Genomic DNA, 15,000 nt, shown 5'->3' with positions numbered 1-15,000 from the left:
ATTTGTTTGTGGCCACCCCAAACGGGATTGAGGCGTCTGGCAATAGATAATAATAATAATAATAATAATAATGAAAATGATAATAATAACAATAATGATAATAATAATAAAAATAATAATAATAACAATAATAATAATAATAATAATAGTTGTAGTAGTCATAACAACAACAACAACAATAATGATAATAATAATAATAATAATAATAATATTATTATTATTATTATTAATGATGATGATAATAATAATAATAATAATAATAATAATAATAACGCCTAGCACAAATAAAAAAATCAATTGGTCATGCATTCACCAGTGTCTGTTTGTGTGTCTGTATACAAGATATCTCAAAAAGTTGCATTTGGATTTCAATGGATTTTGGTGGGCAGGTGGGCAGTGGAACAAGGAAGGGTTGATTAAATTTTGAGGTGGATACGAATCAGGTTCCAAGAAAAACTCACAATTTTGGGGGGGTTTCCGGAGATATGGACCCTCTGAGATTGCGAAACAGGGCTGGATCAGGCCGTAGAATTAAATATGCGAGATTATGAAAGGAATTGTCTGGTTGGAATGATGAATATTGCAGAAGCATAAGGTACGTTTTAAGGGCATTGGCGGAGGTATGCCTTCTCTGAGTCCTTCCTTGTTTCAGTGCAAACTATTCCCAACCCCACCTCTAACCCCTCTCACCCCCACCACATCCACACCACCAGTTCCCTCAATATATACTCTTTTTGCTCTAACTTGGCCTAAAATTGCCATCTTTCCATCTTGAACACTGAGTTGTAAAAAAAAGACTGACAGAAGAATGCTATGCCAGTCACGAAGAAGTGCCACTTGAAGAATTTAAAGCTGTAGTATTTTCTGTCACTGAGCTACGTGAAATAAGCTGAAAAAGGAAGATAATCTGGGCCAAGTTAGAGTGAAAGGAGTACTGCATCTTATATTCCTTCACAAACTCTCTAAAAATGGCTTTCTTGCTTGTATCCTTGCCCCTTCCCCCTCTCCCTCCCCCACTCTCCTTACACACACACACACACACACACACACACACACACACACACACACACACACACACACACCTCATCCAAGCATCCATCCCCTCTACACATCCACACCCACCCACACCCACACCCTGTCCCCCTCCAAACACACCCTTCACAAGCCCCCCCCACACACACCCACACCCTCTCCCCTCCACACACACCCTCCACAATCTCCCCACCCACCCACACACACTCACTCACTCACACGCACGCAATCACTCAACCCAGACGCTCCAAGAACTCACAAAAATCGAGAAATGCTTTTAGGGGTGCCACTGGTGTTGCAAGATTGTGTGGTGTGTGTGTGTGTGTGTGTGTGTGTGTGTGAGAGAGACACACACACACACACACACACACACACACACACACACACACACACTTGTTCATGGTTTAACTTACCCCAGAGTCCCATTGTATTAAAGTAAAAGAAAGATTTTATTTCGCTGATGATATTACAGTCAAGACAAGGATTTTTTTCAGGACCAGAGCTACAAAGGAAAATAATAATGATTGGACCTCCAAAGAGAGGAATTGAGGAAGCCTGTCTATCAGGATTAAGGCGTCTGGTAATAGATAGATAGATAGATAAGTGGAGAGTGGGATGCAGGCTTTGTGTGTGTGTGTGTGTGTGTGTGTGTGTGTGTGTGTGTGTGTGTGTGTGTGTGTGTGTGTGTGTGTGTTTAGGTTGGGTTATGACAGAGAAACACTGCAATTTATATCATTTTAGTTTAAAAAATATATATTCTTCCCAATTATTCAGGAAGAGATGGCAATTTTAGGCCAAGTTGAAGTAAAGAGAACCCAGAGTTAGTAGCTACGTAAATATAATGTTTTGGGGAAGAGAAATATAAATACACTACTCTCTGCATGCATCCCTCCACTTTTACGACGGGCACGTAGCACCCGTCTAGCAACAAACTCTCATCCCTTTTCTGTCCACCTCTCTAATGCAAGAGTTAACCGTTACTCCCAGTCCTTCATGTATGCAACAGGTCAACTCTGGAACTGTCTCCCTCTATCTGTATTTCCTACTGCCTATGACCTCCAGTGTAGGTTGGAAGGTAGGTGGATTGATAGGTAGGTATGTAGGTAGGTAGGTAGGTAGGCAGGGAAGAGGTAAGTTAACCATTACTCCCAGTCCTTCATGTATGCAACAGGTCAACTCTGGAACTGTCTGCCTCTCTTTATATTTCCTACTGCCTATGACCTCCAGTCTTTCAAACGCAGTGTGTCCAGGCATCTCGAAATGAACACATCTTGAATTTGGCTCTCTGTTGTCTTGTTTTTGTTTTTTCTTGCGGGGAACAATTGGCACACTCCTGGCCTTGGGTTCCTTCTTCCTTTCTTAAAATAAATAAATAAATAAGGAGAGCAAAATACGTCTCTAGTCAGGAGAATAAACAAACGTACCAGCCAGTAAGAATCGATCTGGTGGCAGGACAATTTGAGGGCACTGTAAATACCTGATGGTTGAATGGACTAATGAAGGCAATTAAGGTGTGTAATGAGGCAGACAGGTGTATACACGTTGTCCCCTTCTTCTCGTCATTAAGGAAGCTCCCTAACACCTTTTCCAGTGCGATTTATTCTTGGATATGGCTGGGTAATATCCTTTTATGCATTATTTATGTCTCTATGACCATGTCTCAAGGATTTATAAAGCACAGAAAAGGAGAGTAAGGCGTACTAAGCAAAGATGTGTGTGTGTGTGTGTGTGTGTGTGTGTGTGTGTGTGTGTGTGTGTGTGTGTGTGTATTTATGAACGTATAGATGTATATATGCATGTATGTATGTGTGTACGTATTTATCCATGTGTGTATGTATGTATTTATGTATGTATGTATGTATGTGTGTATTATGGGTCCATTTCTTTTTACAACTTTTCGTCTATTACTTTTGACTCTCTCTCTCTCTCTCTCTCTCTCTCTCTCTCTCTCTACATATCTATCAGTCTATCTACCTTCTCTTTACATATCTATCAGTCTCTCTCTATATCTATCAGTCTATCTACCCACTATGTATCTGTCTATCTAACCATGTAATTTCTCTCCCCCCAGCTTCATGTATCACCGCTGGATATTTGCACCGGAATTCTGTCGCATCGTTGTCTTTCTCCAACACCTGTCTGTCACCTGCAGCGTCTATACCTTGGTGGCTATCGGCGTGGACAGGTGAGATAGATAGATGGATAGATAGAAAAATAGATGAGGGAGGGAGAGACAGGGGAGTAAGATGAAAAAGATATGTTGAAAGAAATAGTTGATGGATAGATAGAAAGATAGATAGACAGATAGATAGATAGATAGATAGATAGATAGATAGATAGATGAGGGAGAGAGAGACATATATAGATAAGGAATGGTTGATTGATGGATGGATGGATAGATAGATAGATAGATAGATAGATAGACAGATAGATAGATGAGGGAAAGAGAAAGACATACATAGATGAGGAATGGTTGATTGATGGATGGATGGAAGGATAGATAGACAGATACATAGATAGACAGATAGACTGAGAGAGAGAGAGAGAGAGAGAGAGAGAGAGAGAGTGATAGACAGATAGATGGAAGGATAGATAGAAACAAGGGAGAGAGATAAACTGACATTTAGATAGAAATTGATTTATTGATGAATAGATAGATAGATAGATAGAAAGATAGAAAGGGAAGAAAGATAGACATAGATAGATAGATAGAGGAATAGATAGAAAGGGAAGATAGACAGTTAGATAGATAGATAGATAGATAGATAGATAGATTGGTTGACTGAATGAGAATATATTGAGACTGATAGATAGATAGAGAGATAGATGAATGGTTGGAAAGATAGACAGATAGACAGAGAGAGAGAGAGAGAGAGAGAATGAGAGAGAGAGAGAGAGAGAGAGAGAGAGAGAGAGAGAGAATGAGAGAGAGAGAGACAGAGAGAGAGAGAGAGGTTTGTCTATCTACTTTTCTATCTATCTTTCTATCTATCTTCTTCCTTTAAGTCCATAATTCTTTTTCCATCCCCCTTTCATCTTTCCCCCCCCACAATTTTTCTATCTATCTATCTATCTATCTATCAACCAACCCATCTGTCTATCTATCTATCTATTTATCTTCCTATCTATCTATCTGTCGGTCTATCTGTCCACCTATCTATCTGTCTATCTATTTATTTATTTTCTTATCTATCTATCTGTCTATCTATCTATCTATCTATCTTTCTATATGTCTATAAATCTATCTACTTATATGTCTATCTATCTATCTATCTATCAACCAAACTCTCTCTCTATCTATCCATCTATTTATCTATCAATCTATCTATCAACCTATCTATCTATCTGTCTATCGATCTATTTATCTATCTATCTATCAACCAAACTCTGTTTATCTATCTATCCATCTATCTATCTATCTACCTATCTATCTACCTTCCTATGTATCTATTCATCTATCTACCAATCTATCTATCTATCTATCAATCTATCTACCTACCTATCTATCTATCTATCAATCTATCTATCTATCTGTCTATCTATCTATCTTAGCACACAATCTCTCTTCTAATCCTCTTTAGTCTCCCACAAACCAGTTTCCCTGTCCATCTATCTATCAGTCTATCTATCAGTCTATCTATCTATCTATCTATCTATCTATCTTTCTAAACACAATCTCTCTCCTAATAACATAATCCTGTTCGTTTGACATTCATCATTTTCCTGTACATCTCATTTCTATCTATCTGTCTATCTATCTATCTATCTATCTATCTATCTTACTCTCCCTCTCTCCTAATCACATAATCCTTTTCCACACACTTCGCTCTCCTCTCTCTCTCTCTCTCTCTCTCTCTCTCTCTCTCTCTCTCTCTCTCTCTCTCCTCCCTTCCTCCACTGTTCCTCCAAATCCACCTTCAGTTTTTCCTTCATCACGTGAGAGAGAGAGAGAGAGAGAGAGAAAGGAAGAAAGAGAGAGAGAGAGAGAGAGAGAGAAAGGAAGAAAGAGAGAGAGAGAGAAAGGAAGAAAGAGAGAGAGAGAGAGAGAGAGAGAGAGAAAGGAAGAAAGAGAGAGAGAGAGAGAGAGAGAAAGGAAGAAAGAGAGAGAGAGAGAGAGAGAGAGAGAGAGAGAGAGAGAAAGGAAGAAAGAGAGAGAGAGAGGAAGAAAGAGAAAGAGAGAGAGAGAGAGAGAGAGAGAGAGAGAGAGTGAGAAAGGAAGAAAGAGAGTGAGAGAGAAAGGAAGAAAGAGAGAGACAGAGGAAGGAAGAAAGAGAGAGACAGAGGAAGGAAGAAAGAGAGAGAGAGAGAGAGAGAGAGAGAGAGAGAATCACAATATCTTCTCTCACCATATCTTGAAAGAGACGAAATCTTGAAATGTCTCCACAAAGACAGTATATATAGTTTTTTTTTTTATCGCCTACTTGTGTGTGTGTGTGTGTGTGTGTGTGTGTGTGTGTGTGTGTGTGTGTGTGTGTATTAGTATTAGTATCAGTAGTATTTTACAGGCATGGTATCCTAGGCTTTTCAGTACCGATAGGAAAAGTAGGTCCAGTCAGTTTAATTCTGAGATGAAGATAACAGTGAACATCATCTCTCTCTCTCTCTCTCTCTCTCTCTCTCTCTCTCTCTCTCTCCCCACAGGTACAAAGCCCTCATTCACCCCCTCAACCCCCGCTGGACAAAGACGCGCCCGAAGCTGGTAATCTGTGGCACATGGACCTTCTCATTCTGTGTCTCCCTCGCCTCCCTCGTCGTCTCAGATACAGAGAGATATAACTGGGATGGAGAGTGAGTATGTGGCTTTTATCTCTGTGTCTGTCTCTGCCTTTGTCTCTCTCGATGTTTCAGATACAGAGAGATGTAACTGGGATGGAGAGTCAGTATGCGGCCTTTATTTCTGTCACTCTCTGTGTCACTGTCTTTGACTCTCTCTCTCTGTCTGTCTCACCTTCCTCGTCGCCTCATGTGTGCGAATCTCTCTCTCTCTCTCTCTCTCTCTCTCTCTCTCTCTCTCTCTCTCTCTCTCACCTTCCTCGTCACCTCATGTGTGCGAATCTCTCTCTCTCTCTCTCTCTCTCTCTCTCTCTCTCTCTCTCTCTGTCACTTTCCCTGTCTCTGTCTCTCCTGTTGTTTCAGATACTCTCTCTCTCTCTCTCTCTCTCTCTCTCTCTCTCTCTCTCTCTCTCTCTCTCTCTCATATCCGTTCGAGTTATCCATGAAGAGTTAGGATGGCTGAAGGATACATGTAATACAGAATAGGATAGTAAGGTGTAATAAGCAAAATAAATCTCTTAGGAAAAGGTGTTAGGGAGCTTCCTCAAATTAACTGAGATTATTATTCATACCTACTTTGTGCATTTGTATCAGTCTATATATGTGTCTATCTATATATCTATCTGTCTGTCTGTCTATCTATCAGTCTATTTCTTTCTCACTTTGTCTATCAGTCATTCTGTCTGTCTCTCTGTGTCTGTAATTTTATATATGTCTGTCTATCTGTCTATCTATCTATCCATCTATCTAACAGTTCATCTATCTATCTATCTCCTTATCTTCTTATCTAGCTACCTATCTATCTATCTATCTATCCATCTATCAGTTTATCTATCTCTCTATCTATTTATCTACCTATCGACTTATCTATCTATCCATCTATCTATCTATCTATCTATCCATCTATCTATCTATCTATCTATCTATCTACCTATCTATCTATCTATCACAGGTTGTACTACGAACGCAAGGAAATATGCGATGTTGTATTGATGTCTATGTTTATCTATCTATCTATCTATCTGTCCATCTGTCTATCTGTCTATCTATCTATCTCTGTCTATCCACCCATCCATCTCTCAGTCTATTTCTCAGACTATCTACCTACCTACCAGGCTTGGGTTCGAGTACATTTTTCTGTACTCTAGTTGAAGTACAATTACATTACGGTGTCACGAATCCAAGTACAAGTACAAGTACTCCGTTTTATAGCTGAACTCGAGTCCAAGTACGAGTACATTTGTGCTGTACTCGAATCCAAGTACGAGTACATTTTAGTGATTTAACCTCAATTGCTTTCAGCAGTTTATTGTGTGTATGTAGGTATATATATAGTACCAAGGTGCTAACATATTAAAAGCAGCTTATCAGGAGTTAGTGGGCGTGGCTGTACACCACTTGACCTCAGTGACTCACCAACCCAGGTCACCTGGCCTCTCCAAGGACACACCATTGTTACCCTCACCACTTTTATATATCATGGTTGTACTCGAAAGTACTCGTAAAATTGTCGAGTACTTTGAGTCCGAGTACAAGTACTCTGGAAATTTAAAACCCCGAGTACAAGTACAAGTACAAGTACATTATATTGTGTAATTAAGTACGAGTACGAGTCCATGTACTCAGACCCAAGCCTGCTACCTACCCATCTATCCATCCACCTATCCATCCATCCATCCATCTATTTGTCTGTATATCTATCTATCTATCTATCTACCCATCAATCCATCCATCTCTCAATCTATTTCCCAGACTATCTATCTACCTACCTACCCATCTATCCATCCATCCATCTATCCATCCATCCATCCAACCATCTATCTATCTATCCATCTATCACACGACACAGTATTAATATTTATTTATATGTGTGTATGCATATACTTACCTATCTATCTATCTATCTATCTATCTATCTATCTATCTATCAGGTGGTATTACGAGTGTAAGGAGAACTGGCCAACTACCCACAACGAGATCTACGAGAAGGCCTATACTGTCGTGGTTTTCATTATGACGTTCGCCCTCCCCGTCGTAGGCCTGGGTTACACGTATTTGAACATTGTAGTGATGATGTGCACGTATAGGATCCCAGGTAACGCACAGCCGGAGAGAGACCGGCAGCATCTACAGGCGAAAGTGAAGGTGAGATAGATAGATAGATAGATGGATGGATAGATGGACAGGTAGAGAGAGAGAGAGAGAGAGATTAGAAAGTAGAAAGGTTGATTGATAAGCAGAATAGGTGACTATGTGGATACCGAGAGACAGGCAGACAGACAGACTGACAGACTGACAGACAGACTGACAGACAGACTGACAGACTGACAGACAGACTGACAGACAGACTGACAGACTGACAGACAGACTGACAGACTGACAGACTGACAGACTGACAGACTGACTGACAGACTGACAGACTGACAGACTGACTGACTGACTGACAGACTGACAGACTGACTGACAGACTGACAGACTGACTGACAGACTGACAGACTGACTGACAGACTGACAGACAGACAGACAGACTGACAGACAGACAGACCAACAGCAACTGGCAGTGAAAGTGAAGGTGATAGATAGATAGATAGATAGATGGATGGATAGATAGACAGACAGATAGATGGATGGATAGAATGATAGATAGATAAATAGATAGAATGACAATAGAATCATATAGATTGAATGATAGATAGATAGATAGATAGAATGATAGATTGATAGATGGATAGATAGATATAGAGATAAGATAGTAGGAAGGTAGAGAGATAAGCATAACTGATGGAAAATAATACATGGAGAGAGAGAGGGAGAGAGAGAGAGAGAGAGAGAGAGAGAGAGAGAGAGGGAGAGAATGAATGAAAGAGAGAGACGAGAAGCATCACTACCCATCCTAATGATCACTACCCCCTCTCATCTTCGCTCTCCAGGTAATAAACATGATGATAGCGGTGATGGTGTGCTTCGTGGTGAGCTGGTTTCCCCTCCAAGTGCTTCAGTTCCTCATCTACTTCGCTCCTGAGATCACCTACTGCCGAGGAGATGCATGTTTCGCCTACTACATGAGTTTCTTTGCCTGCCATTGGATTGCTATGGCCAACTCCTTCATGAATCCTCTTATATATTGTTTCATGAGCAAGAATTTTAGGGTAAGTAGATGTATGGGTAGGTAGATGGATAGAGAGAGAGAGAGGGATAGGGAGAGAAGGGAGGGGAGAGAGCTGTATCAATAGAAGGAAGAAGATAAAATCAGGGATAGTGAGAGAGAGTGAGAGAGAGAGAGAGAGAGAAAGAGGGAGAGAGAGAGAGAGATGTATGGATAGAAGGAAGGAAAAAGCAAGGAGAGATAGATAGACAGATAGATAGATAGGTAGGTAGGCAGAAAGAGAGAGAGAGAGGGAGAGAAGGGAGGTGAGAGAGAGAGAGAGAGAGAGAGAGAGAGAGAGAGAGGGAGAGAAGGGAGGTGAGAGAGAGAGAGAGAGAGAGAGAGAGAGAGAGAGAGAGAGAGAGAGCGAGAGAGAGATCGGGGTGAGAGCTAGATGAGGAGAAAGACAAACACAGAGATAGACAGACAGACAGAGTAAAATAGATAGGTAGATAGATTGATAGCTAGATAGAAAGGTAGATAGATTGATAGATGGGTGGATAGATAGATAGATAGATAGATAGATTAAATAGACAGAATGAGAAAGGATTGTGCCATTAGGAAAGAGGAGTAATAGGGGAATGAACAGAGAGAGAGAGAAAGAGAGAGAAAGAAAGAAGGTGTCTCTCTCTCTCTCTCTCTCTCTCTCTCTCTCTCTCAAAAAGGGGACAGAGGTCTTTAATTAAGGAAAAGATATGTAAAAAGTTTTTCCCATTTCCAGGCTGGGGTTCTTGTAGAGAGAGAGAGAGAAAGAAAGAAAGAGGGAGAGAGAGAGAGAGACAGACAGACAGACAGAGGGAGAGAGAAAGAAGCTGAGACTGTGACGAAGACATAACGAGGAAATGATGGAGAGAGAGAGAGAGTGAGAGAGAGAGAGAGAGTGAGAGAGAGAGAGAGAGAGAGAGAGAGTGACCTAGTGTCCCCTAATGTAGCAAGCAAGGGAGGCCAGTATTTTAGAGACTAACAAGGAGAGCAAGGATCCTGCATTACACTTACCCACAAACAGCCTCTCCCTCGTTACTCATAATCTCTCTCTCTCTCTCTCTCTCTCTCTCTCTCTCTCTCTCTCTCTCTCTCTCCTATTTCACCTTCATCTTTTGCCATTATATATAGATAGACAGATAGACTTAAAAGATAGATAGATAGATAGATAGATAGGTATTTAACCAGATAGACAAATTGGTTGCCAAATACGTTGCCAGATAGATAAATAGATAGATAGACTGAAATAGATAGTGTTTATAAATTCACATTATATAGAGATATTAAAATTGATAATGATAGATAAATTGGGATAGTAGCTGGATAGATAGATAGAAAGATAGACAGAGAGACGGATAGATAGATAAACAGATAGATAGATAGATAGATAGAAGATAGACAGACAGACAGATAGACAGATAAATAGACAGATAGATAGAGAGAGACAGACAGATAGACAGACAGATCGAAAGATAAATAGATAGACAAACGGATAGATAGACAGAAAGACAGAGATAGATAGACATAAATAGATAGATACTCAGATAGACAGACAGATAGACAGACAGACAGACAGACAGATCGAAAGATAAATAGATAGACAGAAGGATAGATAGACAGAAAGACAGAGAGATAGACATGAATAGATAGATACTCAGATAGACAGACAGACAGATAGACAGATAAAAAAATAGATAGACAGATAGACAGAAAGAGAAAAAGACACAAGCACGCAATGCACATAAACCCACAATCACATACCAACATACACGCAGCTAGACAGACACCCCTCCATTTCCCCTTCGTCTATCTCATCCTCCCCCTCCTTCTCCCCTTCGTATATCTCATCCTCCCCCTCCTTCTCCCCTTCGTATATCTCATCCTCCCCCTCCTTCTCCCCCGCAGGAAGACCTCATTCAGTTCGTACGAAAATGCAGCCAGAAAAACGCCTTAAGAGGAGACAGGTCACACCGTGGGAGCAGAAGCGACCTGGGTAGTTCCTTCAGGTCTATCTTATACATCACCCACAGGACCTCAGGTGAGAGAGAGAGAGAGAGAGAGAGAGAGAGAGACAGACAGACAGACAGAGAGAGAAAGGGAGAGTGAAATTCAGAGTGAGCATGTGGAGATGTGTGGAGAGACAGAGTGTGTGAGAGGGTGAGTTGAGGACAGGGATGTGTGTGTGTGTGTGTGTGTGTGTATGTGTGTGTGTGTGTGAGAGAGAGAGAGAGAGAGAGATGGGGGAGAGGGAGATGTGAGAGAGGATGTGGGAGTGTAGTGGGAATTAAGGAGTAGAGAGAGAGAGAGAGAGAGAGAGAGAGAAGGAGTGAGCATGTGGAGTTATGTGGAGAGAGAGAGACAGATGTGGTGAGGGGAGGGGGAAGATGATATGAGAGAGAGAGAGAGAGAGAGAGAGAGAGAGAATGAGTGTGTGTGTGTGTGTGTGTGTGTGTGTGTGTGTGTGTGTGTGTGTGTGTGTGTGTGTGTGTGTGTGTGTGTGTGATTTGTATTCTTGTCGGTTAAGGAAGCTCCCTAACACCTCTTCCTTGGCGATTTATTTTTGGATATGGCTGGTTAATATCCTTTTGTACGTTATTTATGCAGAGTATGGCGATATTGGAAGGATTTATGTAACACAGAAGAGGACAGTAAGGTGTAATAAGCAAAATAAATCGCTTAGGAAAAGGTGTTAGGGAGCTTTATGCAGAGCATGGCGATATTGGAAGGATTTATGTAACACAGATGAGGACAGTAAGGTGTAATAAACAAAATAAATCGCTTAGGAAAAGGTGTTAGGGAGCTTTATGCAGAGTATGGCGATATTGGAAGGATTTATGTAACACAGAAGAGGACAGTAAGGTGTAATAAACAAAATAAATCGCTTAGGAAAAGGTGTTAGGGAGCTTTATGCAGAGTATGGCGATATTGGAAGGATTTATGTAACGCAGAAGAGGACAGTAAGGTGTAATAAGCAAAATAAATCGCTTAGGAAAAGGTGTTAGGGAGCTTTATGCAGAGTATGGCGATATTGGAAGGATTTATTTAACACAGAATAGGACAGTAAGCGGTAATAAGCAAAATAAATCGCTTAGGAAAAGGTGTTAGGGAGCTGTCTGTGCCACCACGCGAAGGCTCCAGCATCATTCAATTTTAGGCCAAGTTAGAGTGAAAAGAGTGTAGTTTCTAAGTTGGCGGCCATATTGGTTTCGAGACCGGAAGTGGCCATATTGGAGACCGGAAGTGGCCATATTGGAGACCGGAAGTGGTCATATTGGAGACCGGAAGTGGCCATATTGGTGACCAGAAGAGGCCATGTTGTTTAAACTGGGTCTGAGAGAGAGAGAGAGAGAGAGAGAGAGAGAGAGAGAGAGAAAGAGAGAGAGAGAGAGAGAGAGAGAGAGAGAGAGAGAGAGAGAGAGAGAGAGAGAGAGAGAGAGAGAGAGAGAGAGAGAGAGAGAGAGAGAGAGAGAGAGAGAGAGCAAACTTTCTGGCATTGTGCGATAGTAAGGATTAACAAAGCCTCTCTCTCTCTCTCTCTCTCTCTCTCTCTCTCTCTCTCTCTCTCTCTCTCTCTCTCTCTCCCCCAACAAGGGAACTATTGAAAGCCCAGCGTATAGATCTGGAATTGTCGCTTTTGAGAGAGAGAGAGAGAGAGAGAGAGAGAGAGGGTGAGAGAGAGAGGTGGATGGAAAGGTGTGGAATGTTCTCCATAAATCCAGAGGTAGATAGAAGAATAGGTAGATAGATAGACTGATAGAAAGACAGATAGATAGAAATAGGCAGATAGAGAGACAGATAGATAGAGATAGCTGGATAGAGAATTAGAAAAATAGACACACACACACACATATACATACACACACACACACACACACACACACACACACATATACATACACACACACACACACACACACACACACACACACACACACACACACACACACACACACACACACACACACACACACACACACACACACAAACAAATAGGCAGCCAGACAGACACCTAGATGAATGCGGATGAGAGAGAGAGAGAGAGAGAGAGAGGGAGTATGTGTGTGTGTGTGTGTGTGTGTGTGTGTGTGTGTGTGTGTGTGTGTGTGTGAGTGTGTGTGTGTGTGTGTGTGTGTGTGTGTGTGTGTGTGTGTGTGTGTGTGTGTGTGTGTGTGTGTGTGTGTGTGTGTGTGTGTGTGTGTGTGTCTGTAATCAAAATAACTCAAACAATACTAAACCGATTTTAAGCAAACTTGGTGGGCAAGTCGAAGGCAAGTCAAACAATTATCCTATTAATTTTAAGACCAATACATCGAAGGTCAAGATCAAGGGGCAAAGATAAAAATTCTGATATAGCAAGGTCAAGTGCTCTCTGAATGCCCCTTCTCTCTCTCTCTCTCTCTCTCTCTCTCTCTCTCTCTCTCTCTCTGGAATTACAAGGACCCCTTCCCCCTTCACTTCCCCTTCCCTTCCTCTCCCCCTCCCCTTCCCTCCCTTTCTCTCTCTTCTTTCTCTCTCCCTCCCACACTTCACTTCCCTCCCCCTCTGCTTCCCTCCCCTTCTCCCTCCCCTTCTCCCTCCCCTTTCCCTCCCTCCTCCACTTCCCCCTCCCTTCCTAACACCCCTTTCCTTCCCTCCTCTTTCCTTCCCTCCTCTCCTCCCCTTCCCTCCCCTCCCCTTCCCATTCCTTTCTCCCTTTCCTCCTCTTCTCCTCCTCCTCTCATCACACCTCTTTCCCTCCTCATCCTAACCCCTCTCCTTCCACTTCTCTCTCCCTCCCCTTCCACTTCTCTCTCCCTCCCCTCCCTCCCTCCCCCTCCCCTCCCCTCCCCATCTAATTAGGGAGAGAAGCAGGTAACCATGAAGAATTCTGATGCATGCACCCCACGCCCTAATGAAAGGGTTAACCAGGTGGGGAGGGGGAGGGGAGGGGGAGGGGAAGGGAGGGGGAGGGGAAGGGAGGGGGAGGGGAGGGGAAGGGGAAGAGGGGGGGATTGATGGAGATGGGGAGGGACGAGAAGGGTGGATATTAGAGGGGAAGGATAGAAGGGGAGGGGAGAGGAAGAGGGGAGGGGAGAGAAATGCCGATGATATAGGGAGAGGGAAGAGAAGAGGGGAGAGGGGAGGGCGGATGTAGGAGGGGGAGGAAAGATGAGGAAAGGGGAGAAGAGGGGAGGGTGAATGAAAGAGAGGGGAAGGAAGAGGAGGGAGGGAGGGTGGAAGGAAGGAAGAGGAAAGGGGAGAGGGGAGGGTATATAAAAGAGAGAGGAAGGAAGAGGAGGGAGGGAGGGAGGGTGGAAGGAAGAGTAAAAGGGAGAGGGGAGGGAGGATGTAAGAGAGGGGGAGGAGAAAGGGGAGGGAAGGAGGGTAGGAGGAAGGGAGAGGGAGAGAGGGAAGAGGGATAAGGAAGATGAGGCTGTCTGAGATAACGAGAGGAGGAGAGGAATTAGGCAGGTATGAGGGGGATTTAGTATATCAGGGGAAAATAGCAGGGAAGAGGGGGATGGAGAAAGGTGACCCTGGATGTCTGTCTGTCTGTCTGTGAGCAAGATATCTCAAAAAATTGCCGTGGGATTTCAATTAGATTTCGTGGATTAATGGGCAGTGAGTCAAGGAAGGTGTGATTAGAATTTGAAATAAATCCGGATTAGTAGGCAGGAATAAATCAAAAAATTGTTGGCGTTGGGGGAGATATACGCTACGACTGTGAAACTTGGCAGGCACGGACCGTAGAATTAATCGTCTGGTAGGAAAGAGGAATGAAAGAAGTATACCATAGATTTTAAAGACTCTGACAGGGGTATGCACTCTCTGAAGGTCTCTAGGCTTATTTTGTAATTGAAATACTAGAAATAAGACACCAAAAGGGTTAAAGTCTCTCTCTCTCTCTCTCTCTCTCTCTCTCTCTCTCTCTCTCTCTCTCTCTCTCTCTCTCTCTAACTGTTTCTGTCCATCTATCTTTCTATCTTTATTTCTATCTATCTATCTACTTTCTACCACTCCTCTTTGTATCTCACTTTCTCTATCTATCTGTCTATCTATCTATCTATTTTTCTTATATGTCCGACTCT

The 15,000-nt window shown here is 42.3% G+C and overlaps 1 protein-coding gene across 1 annotated transcript in view; it reads left to right on the top strand.

The window, feature by feature from the left end:
* Positions 1 to 15,000, top strand: part of LOC145396385 (substance-P receptor-like) — a 36,606-nt gene that overhangs the window by 11,281 nt on the left and 10,325 nt on the right. The window contains exons 4-8 of the mRNA XM_080269777.1: positions 3,104 to 3,217; positions 5,674 to 5,820; positions 7,737 to 7,950; positions 8,736 to 8,954; positions 10,838 to 10,970. Coding sequence (XP_080125903.1) covers positions 3,104 to 3,217; positions 5,674 to 5,820; positions 7,737 to 7,950; positions 8,736 to 8,954; positions 10,838 to 10,970 — 827 coding nt within the window. The remainder of the gene's footprint in view (positions 1 to 3,103; positions 3,218 to 5,673; positions 5,821 to 7,736; positions 7,951 to 8,735; positions 8,955 to 10,837; positions 10,971 to 15,000) is intronic.

The sequence above is a fragment of the Coenobita brevimanus genome, chromosome 37 (assembly GCF_032717465.1).
Source record: "Coenobita brevimanus isolate Jiangsu-jjx chromosome 37, ASM3271746v2, whole genome shotgun sequence".
NCBI lineage: Eukaryota > Metazoa > Arthropoda > Malacostraca > Decapoda > Coenobitidae > Coenobita > Coenobita brevimanus.
This window is presented reverse-complemented; position numbering and strand designations above follow the sequence as displayed.